At 43.2% G+C, this 10,354-nt stretch overlaps 1 protein-coding gene across 1 annotated transcript in view; it reads right to left on the bottom strand.

The window, feature by feature from the left end:
• Window positions 1-10,354, bottom strand: part of LOC103367233 (ERC protein 2-like) — a 154,149-nt gene that overhangs the window by 98,985 nt on the left and 44,810 nt on the right. The window contains exon 8 of the mRNA XM_008295204.1: window positions 686-823. Coding sequence (XP_008293426.1) covers window positions 686-823 — 138 coding nt within the window. The remainder of the gene's footprint in view (window positions 1-685; window positions 824-10,354) is intronic.

Below are 10,354 nucleotides of genomic sequence, written 5' to 3'. Positions count from 1 at the left end.
TTCCCTTGTAGACACTGCTCCATTTTTACTCTGCCCACACCCTTGCATTCCTTGACCTCTCCCTCCATTAATTCTGAGGCCACCTCCACCATCAGTGCTGTGCCTCTTCTGCCATTCAACTTTTCCAACTCTCCATTCCTCGCTATTTCGCAACTTTTATCCTCCTCTTATTCTATAGATCATTCCCTCCCTCAGTTTCGGCGCAGTTACAGACAGGGACTAATCCTCTGTCTATGTTCACCTTAGACCTCCCTTCTGCCAGCACCTCCTTCTCCTCCTTACTGTTTTCAGACAGGACCACATCTCGTGTGGTCCAAGGTCTGTAAATTACGAGCTTGTGTCAATAAATTACGGCTGTGAGTCATAGTAAAGAATGCAACTTAATTAAGCTATAAGCCATATCCTAGTCTCCTGAAAGATAAGTATGCCAGAATGGTTTCGATTGCGAGTTTTGGTCTATATCTAACAAATGTTTTAGCCTCTTCATCATCAAGATGCTTGATTCTTTACATCATCCATCCAGCAGCTACTCTAAAGGGGCAACAACTCCCTCAACCTCGACCTTCGTCTCGAGTTTCTTTTCTCAAAGAGTCACAGTCAGCTTTTCTTGACCCTCAACTTCTCCCTCGGCTTTGGCTTTTTCAACAAGTCCGCTCTTATCCTCCCTTCACCCCTCCCTCCATACCTTTTCTGATAAAGCCTCTTCCAGTGTGGCCAAAGCTGTGTCTGTATTGCTGGAATCAGTTTGAAGGCCCTGAACCCTTTCCCTCAATCCAGCCAGCTGTTTGTCCTTATCCTTTAACTGTTCCAACAGGTTCTCAATCTGCAGGGAGAAAAACAGAGAGAAACAGAAGACCTGATGTTAGTAGCATACTGTTGTGAAACAAGCACTTAACAGTCATCAAGATTAAAAGAATCATGGGAAGAAAAGTTTAAACTGAACCTGAAAAGCAGAGTAGCATTTGCACAATGTACGCAGCTGGAGTATCGTGACTGGAGACCTTGTGGTACCCAAGAACCACATAAAGAAATTATGACCCCTGATTCATCGAGAAGATGAATCTAGACACTGAATAGTGTGTTCAGCCTCTGGCTGCATTCTCCAATTTCCTGCTGTAATGTCTTCCATTCAGGCCTGGCATCTCAAAGATGAGCAGCAATGAAAGCCTTCACTGTACAGCCTGGGTCAAGACAATTATGGCTGAATCTACAAAGAGAGAATAAGTTCATTCTACTTCTAAGTAGAAGACTTAATGGAGAGGTGTGCACACCAAAGTTACAGAGAGATCTGAGGGTAGTGCAACCACCTGGTATTCCTGCCTCCAGGTGTCTCAGGTTACTTATATTATCGCAAAGTTTTGTTTATATTGTAATATGAAAAACAGGGGTAGCTGAATCTCTGTTCAATGGACGGTCTAATGGAAGCTGCTAACTGTATCAGTTTGAGTGTCAGTCAAGTGTTACACCAAGAGTTAATTCAGCCCACTGACTTACAGGACTCTGTCTCTGCATCTGCCTTTCTGTGGCTAACCTCATGTTGCTAAAGTGGTGGTGTAATAGTCAGTTGTGGTGTTCAACAGCCTTTATCTGATGAACATCTGCAAAACAGAACGCAAACATACACAAAGACACATACACGGACACACACAGGAGCACTCGAACACAAAACGCTCTGAGCTGTACCAAACAAAACACAAACAGATGCAGCTGGGGCAGGACGCAGAGCCATGCGATGAAACTCCAGAGGTCTACAAATTAGTTTCAAACGGACGGCACGTCTGGTGATGGGAGATGGTGATATGGTGACATGGTGACTTGCTTGTGGCTTATAATAATCTCTATGACATGGTTGACATTATTTTGAATTATGAACAAATGTCATCTTCATAAGCAATACATCAATATAAAACCTTGAGATCTTTACACAAGCACAGAGAATTTATTTTCCTGTCTTCAACTCAAGACTCCTTTAATGATTTTCTCTGCAGACAAAGTGCCGTTCACTCATCGCTGCAAAGTATTAAAACCACATTTCACACATGCGGGGCTTTCTCACATCGGTTCTTGCATAGTGCACAAAAGAGAGACAACATATTTCCTAGAATTGTGACCTGGGTTTTTATTTTTCTCAATAGCAAAAAGGTAACAACCCTTTATTTGAAGCAGGCTTGTATCAGATAAGTGTAACTGATCATGTTTAACTATGAAGCCTCATTTTGATCCTTAAAGTTAGTAGATAACGACCCACCATAGTGCTTTTATTGTGAAACATTTGCAGGGATACCATATGCAGCAACAGGTGAACAGGATTAAAGGAGTGTATCAGAATCAATGAGTTAAACACCACCTTTGTTGAATTTCTTACATTAAAGCAGGGAAAATGTGCAGTATACTTAACTGCCATGCACATTACATGACAGGCACCGGGAGTTCATCCACTCTTTGTTTTTTTTTTCCCCAGTCTGTATTTAGGTGCCAGCCTTTATTTGTTCATGTCGACGTTGCCCCCAGCCGTTATTGGAGACCCAGCTTTTAATTGACTACCGGTTTTTATTTGAGGAAATACGGTATTCACTAAAAGGAATTCATTGTTTAATGAACATGTGATTCCAATAAAAAAACAGGAAAGCACTTCGGGCCATCAACAGATTAAAGTTTTTCTGTAATAGTGATATTAACAAAAAATCCAATAGGTAGAATAAGCTGCATACCAGTCATGGGTACATAGATAGATAATGTCCAAATCTCCACAGCTATTTTACAAATGAATCCAATTAGACTGCAGACTTTGGTGTTCTCTGCTCCCTGGAGAGCAACGACAAAGATATAAGGGAGCCATCTTGGTTTTGGCAATGGAGGGAAAGTCGTAGGAGGGGGTGGGAAAACGCAGCCAGGACCCTTCGGCAGATCTGATAGGCTAATGATGGTCATTACACAACCAAGCCAAAGGCTCCGATAGGCCAGTCTACAACCGACAGAGACATTAAACCCTTCAGGGAATGATGGGAAAGCTTCACGCTACCAAAATCTGATTAAATTCCCAGGGATGCGTGATTGCCATGGGTGTGTTAAATGGGATTTTAGGGTGGACTTTGTGATAAAGAAAGGGAGAGGTGTCTTCATTTATTCTTTAATGTTTCACTTTAAAGTGAATGAACGGAAGAGGTGCTTTTACTTATTTCATTTGACCGGGACGTAGGTGCACGGAAGTTCAAGCAAAATACACCAGCATCAAGCACTTGTAAAGGCTGACTTCCACTAAAACATGCTTCTTATCACCACATTACGTAAACAAGGAAGGACGTACAAACAAACCAAACAACTCACTTTGGCCTCTGGTTGTAGCAGTACAGTAGCTTGACATACCTTGTGCTCCTAAACATGCACCGAAACATATACATAAGCACTCATGCACACCCTTGCTCCTTGTCCCTGTGGACACCACAGGGCCCTATTTTAGGTCAAATTGAGCATGTCGCCCCTGGTCCTTAGATAAATGATTACATTCTTCACCAGTGGTAAGTTTGCTTTGGCCTGGCCGGACAAAATAACAACCCCTCGATGAAATATTTAGCCTCGTCGCTTGGCTCCCAGTGAAATTGTGCAGAAAAACGTTAAACACAGCATAAACCTTATACCACGGATGGAAATGACTCACGTGAATCACGGATATGGGAAAGAGGGAGAGGAATTCTGTCAGAATTCTCAAACTCAGATCGTACTCTCTGCGGAGGAATGCCTTTTGTGGACAGGCGAGGCGCGGGGCAGCTGTGTGCGTTTTTTGAGGAGAGAGGAGGGCCTCCCTTCCAGTAGCTCGCTTGTTATGATGAGAACAGCAGTCATTCATTTTATCTCTCAGTACGTAAGGCTACCTCAGACTATACTCCCGCATCTTTCTCCCTCTCACACACGTACAGAGTCACATACAGAGGCTTTTATCACTGAACTGCTGTGCATATGTCATCCCACTCTCCAACCAAACACACCTCCCACTGAAGCAGACCACCTACGATAGGCGGCTTCCATGACTCTATAGGCCAGGCGCTGTGGTGTGGACTGACTGTGTCGGTGAATGCATGTCCTATTGAGAAACCATGACGTCTGTCTCAGTCATCTCCCACACACATGGCTCCCCACTGTTTACAGCCACACTGTTTTGACTCTGATAACTTTATCGAATAGCTGAAGGCCAGGACCAGATTCTTCGTAAAAGGGGGAGTGTTGATGTACAGCTACCTTGCACTGAACTTGACTGCTTACAGCTCCAAAATACAGTTAGATGGTATATTTTTGTAAAGCACTGGGAGACTAGGAGATGGAGAGATTTCATTAGGAGTGATTTTTACAAGTCATCACTTTTGCAAACTGATGTATTGTGAAGTAAAAATATAAATGAGAGAGGTGCACTGATTGTTTCAAACACTGCAGGGCTTCAAAGCAAAAACACGCTGTTCATGTAAAAATGTCGGCATAAAGACAAACAAACTAATGGGAACCCAGAGAAGTAGATGAGGCTAGTACTTTAAAAGAAATGTGAATTCAATCTTGAATAAGTGACAAATACTTAAAGTGACTCCGAAGTTTCAATACTCAAACAACAGCTGACATACATCCATGTACAGTAAATAGTTGTCAACAAATCATTTTGATTTGTTGTTCAGTGGGTCTACAAATCCACTGGGAGTCGTGCTTTCGCGTTGCGGTTGTAGTCTGTACATTACGATCACGATTAGCACAAGCTGAGCTCTAATGTAATGGGAGAGAAGTATCAGGCTCTGCGTCTCTGGCAAAAAGACGGTGATCTAAAAGCAGCTTGTTCCGGAGCAGAACCACAAACCCGGTCGACCCATCTGTCTTCCATCCAAACTGAGAACTAGAACTCCATGGCCCGCCAGGGGAATCATTTCTGCAGAACACAAAGGAGACCAGCGTGGAGCGTGACCACCATAAAAACACAATCATTTGTATTTTTAAAACTCTTTTGGACCAATAAAAATACCAAACAATAATTGGTTGCCCTTTCTGAAAGGCAACTTGCTTGTCATCACCTCTGAAAATATGACAGGGACAGTTGTAAAATCCAAAGATCCTGGCGCTGACATGTACGTGCACGCACGCACGCACACTCACAAATACACGGAGGGACAATAACCGCAAACTGAACAATATGTAGTAACACAGTGTGTATTTCCCAAGAGAAATCTAGGTCACAGTCAAACAGAGACAGTATGTAAGACTACATACTGGAAATATCATACTGCTACTTCAAGTTCTCCACGATCACATACCGCGATCCAAGGAAAGCATGTACACATTGAACTTGGGACCATCTTTGTGCATATCTTACAGTACACTCAGACATGTACACTTGCATATTGTTCCCATCTCCTGCCATCAAAGGCTGATGATTCCCAGATTAATGAAGGACTTCTTCCTGCTTCGTGGGTCTTCAAAGAGAAACACAGTCTGCTCGTGAAGACGGTGACCTTTTCGGTGTAAGTAGGGTATAGCTGCACTTCATTTAACCCACGACGCTGCACCACCACCCCATCGCCGCCTGTGAAACACAGCAACACCGGCAAAACTGGCAGACTGCGGAAGGGCTGATACTGTGTGAGCTGGCGCCTCCGTGTGGTAACTTGTTGCCATGTTCCCATTTGTTCACTCTAACCATTCCCCACTTAATGTGGAATTTAGTGTCTGTTTTTGTCTTTCAAGAATCCACCGTGCGATGACTGCAGGCTGGCCCACAACCACACAACTCTTTGAACTCTGTGAGATGTTACTCATCCTTCCTTTACAGAACACGGTGACACAGAGGACATATTGTCTTCTCCGCGCTGAGATTTTACTCGCACATCTGACACTCACCTTCTAAACACTGCCTCATTTGAAGTTTCCTTGTATAAGAGGAGCAGCTTAACATAAAAATGTCAAGAAACATTACACTGCACAAATATAGTTAGCTGATGAAAGGGAATTACCACCATTTACTCATGGTTGTGAAGTCCCCTCCAGAGCTCTACAGACCATTAAGTTGTCTCGCTGGGAATGTGAAGGGACAGCATGACACAGAGAGACCTTTAAAGCAGAAAATGACACCTCTCCCCTATTCCCCTCGAATGACCTTCCTGATGTCATGCTGCTTTGCTCGAGGAGCCATTATTCATCTGTTATCGACCGTAACAACAGAGCGCGATGACTTCATAAGACGAGTGGTGCCTGAGAGAGGGAGGAAGAGAAGGGAGGGTCAGGAAGTGTGATCCTCAGGTTCTGAAATCATCCACACTTTCCTAAACGAGGAAAAGTAGAAGTCATTTTTTATTTCTGTACTATACTGTACGTCAAAAAAGGGCAAAAGACGGCCGCAATGAAGGAATGAAATAAAGGCCTTTTTTTTAGGCTCTTTTGATTCGTTGTCCAACACTTGGCTGCTGAAGACTGGCTGGACATAACAAAAACATGTGTTCTGCCATTGTGTATTTGCATGTGTGCCAGTGTGCCTTCATGTCTCCGTTCTGCAGTTCTCTACCAAACCTCTCCTGCCACAAAACCAAAATGGACCATGCAGAGGCAGAATCCATGTTGACAAACCTAACAGGCAGGTCCATTCCGAACCTACAGCCAAGGGGGAAAAAAAAAAGATTTACTGAAGTGGAACTGGGAGCAAACGAAAGAGACAGAATTTTCTACGGGTTTCACTATGATTATGACTGAGGCCTGTAACTCTTGGAGTAGATTTCTCTCCATTGCCCCAAAATTTATTCTGCTCCTAACCACCAATGGCTGTTTAGAAATACAAAGGTGCTCTGTGTCCATCAGTGACACGCATGCTCTCATTTATATGCAGGGACACAGGCATGTAAACATACACAAAAGTAGACAGACATACACTTTATGTGCACAGACAAAGAAGAATGCAGAACCCACAATCAGCCCTATATATCAATAAGTGTATTTTAGATTCATTGCATTTTCACAAACATGTAAAATGTATTTGTTCAGAGGTATTAGCTAGGCAGCATATATGCAGTTATAAATCAGTCTTTCTTGAAGTTAAAGTGCATTCGCATGACCTTGATTGCATGATCTTAGTTATGAAAAATTAACAATATGGCAGAATATGACAGATTCAACCTGAAAACCAACGAAGACAATTTTATGTTTGTACATTTTGGTGAGAAGGGATTATTAGTAATATGAAGCAGCATTCTCTCTGCTTCATTAACGGTCATAATTTAAAAACAAATTACAAACAACATGACCTTCATTTAACACAGAGAATCCCACTCAAAGCAAATTCAACAAAAATGAAACTTGTGAAAAAATGCGTGCGCACAAAACTACAGGAGGAGGCCGAAAAATTTCAGATAAGATCTCTGAAACCGATGGAAGCAGCTGTGACCGTCAGCAAGGTGAGGAGGAGGCAAAGGTTTATTGTGTTATTCTAACTTTGTTTGTATATGCTAAAAGCGCAGTAGCCTTGTTATGCAGAAAATAAAACACAGCCTATCAGAACTGGTCAGTGTTTGTTTGTTCTAAATGCCTGAACTGTAACCAGGAACGAAGCTACTGTAAGTCATTAAGCCAACACCAGCGTTCGCAGGCAACGCTTGGAAAATAAACACAGGCCACTGGAAAGGTGCAATGCAATGAGGCGCAAATTAAAACACAACAATAATTATTTTGCTTGTATAGCTGCCTCATTAAATAAAGACTCCCTAAACAGGCAAAACCTGCATTCGTTATAAACTTTTACTGACTGTTTTAATACTAAACACATTTAGACGCATAGATCCAGCTGCACCTGAGCTATTTCTATAAACTTCAGCCTATTTTTCTTTACATCATCCAACTTTTGTCCGATGTCTGAAAAAATTAATCTCCCAAAGATAAAACTTTGATAAATTCCACTGGTAATTTACAATTATGGAAACAGCAATATTTGAGTAGCTGGACGTATGAGGCCTACTGTTTGTGTATGTGCATGAAGACATTTGCATATGAGCGCACATACACAAACAGGAAACCATGTCCACTTGTCTAATTACGTACATTCTTTATAACATGTGGCTTATTCTGAACATACAGTTCTGATCTCTGAGGAATACATACACAATCAGGCTGTGATTATCATCGCGAATATCAGGCCAGGTTCAGGGCGATGGGGGCTGCATATAGCACTTACACACTTGACAAGCAGACATCCTCCCCCTCTCCCCCACACATTCCTCCAGAAAGTCATTCACACAGAAACCTTCCACTGCATTCATACATATCAATTAGACACACACACATACGTACACATCCAACACACACAGAGATGCACACATGCACCCAGACAATGACAAGAGACACAGCCGGGGAGAGAGAGACGGAGCAATTGTTGTTTTCATAGCGATTTCTCCTGGTCGACCGCAGAGCGAAATGAGCAGCGGAGAGACTCCTGCACACCCGCAGTTGTTCAATGAAGACAGATTGCACTTGTGCGAGCGAGGCCGTACGTGAGTGTGAGCCTGTCCGTGTGTGTGCCGGCCAAGTTGATCCACGTCCATGCTCTTTAGACTCAAGACCCTATCTCTGCCCCCCTCAGCTGCGGAATGCTGCAGTGATTGCTGGGTAATTACCCTGACGCTTTGGTCCTCTGCTCCCAGCACCATTAGAATTAATTCTTTTCTTTTTCTTCTCTTTGGAGAGAGGGAATGGGAGCCCTTTGATCAGAAAGAAAGAAAGAAAGAAAGAAAGAAAGAAAGAAAGAAAGAAAGAAAGAAAGTGGGGCCACCCGGCGGGGACCACAGCAGCTGTGTGTCAACCTGTGGCTTCTGACCCAGGCCCATGTTACAGTGATCTGGTCAGACAAGTGAAATACAGCATACAGTCATACAGTTCAACTGGAAGTTCAACAGTCAAACTGTGACCCATTTTCTTCTGAGAGCATTAGGAATAAACTGAAGGGCCTGTCTAAGATCTTACATTTTGAACACTGTACAGCAACAGCACACTGGACTGCCGGCGAGTTAGCCTGAAACGGGTCAGCCTGAGTTATCACGTGTCATTATCAGGATACAGTCAGATATGAGTTCTTCATCAAGTTGAAGAGTCATCAGACGCGTTTGATTTCTCGAACTGAAGTACATGTGTTGTGGTCAGGCAGAAGATGGCCTGGAACCGCTGGGGCCTGACATATGGCCCAGCACCAGGTTCGTCTTGACTGATGTATAGCCTGGCTCCAATCAGCCAGCCTCAGGCTCTCACCATTAACCCCGACTGACTGCTGATAGCAGCAGAGGGGAATATACGAGGGGGGGTGGGCCTATCACAGGCAGTTAAACGCAACCTCCCCAGTTCCAGCGGGTCTTATCTGTGGCCATGATTCGACACTGTGATTGGTCAGCTGGAATCCATTAGGATGAAAGGCATTGGTGGCCTCATCACAGATCTATCAAGATCGCACACACGCAGTCCTGTAGACATACAGTGAAGAGTTATTTAAAGCATCACTGAGTAATATATTTGTTTCACACACAATCACACACCTGGAATACGTATAGCACACCCTGCATATGTATGTAAGTAGGAAATGTATATCAGTCAGATAAGCAGAAGGACAAATATGCAGTTTATGTAATCAGTGGTCAATCTCATCGTAATGAACGCCATTCCAAATCATATTTTGGATCACTTTTCTCCCAAGTGTTTTGTTGCATTTTCACTGTATCTTTGTTTTGGACCAAAGGAATATTTTCGTGTTATCAGGCATACCAGTATTATTGTTTGGTCCACTGTACTTTGTAGTTGTATTCTTTTATGTTGTTTAATCAAACATGGACCAGTGCTTCAAAATGGACCATCAATCAAACGGAAATATGAGCCATACCTGCCTGAACTTAAAGCTTATGAGATATGGATTATTTACTTGTAGGTGTCACCTGGCAGTGACATCTAGAGCAGGCTGAACAAAGGAAAGACTGTCATCTGTGGCATGACCTTCTAGACCTGATACAACACCCACATCCAGCTGAGCCTACACCAGAGCTGTGTTCTGTCCGTCCTACTTAAAGATGCTATAGGATGACAGACAGTGACTTCAGTAAACTGTCAACCTTTCATACTGAAAGGAAAATCAGGAGCATCCTCTGGCCAAAGACAATCTCTAACAGAGAACAGACAACCTGCTGTGGCCAAGACAACATGGACACCATTCTGATAAGGAGACATTTAAGGTGGCGCAGCCCAACGACAGCTCTACCCTGGTCACCTGAGGGTAAACACAACGGAGGATGACCCAAGAACAAATGGAAGTGGACTGGTTAGGCAGAGCTGAAGACCCTCAACCATAGCTAGAGTAAAACAG

The sequence above is a fragment of the Stegastes partitus genome, unplaced genomic scaffold (assembly GCF_000690725.1).
Source record: "Stegastes partitus isolate 25-593 unplaced genomic scaffold, Stegastes_partitus-1.0.2 Scaffold1030, whole genome shotgun sequence".
NCBI lineage: Eukaryota > Metazoa > Chordata > Actinopteri > Pomacentridae > Stegastes > Stegastes partitus.
The sequence above is the reverse complement of the archived record's forward strand: the minus strand, read 5'-3'. Positions and strand labels throughout refer to the sequence as shown.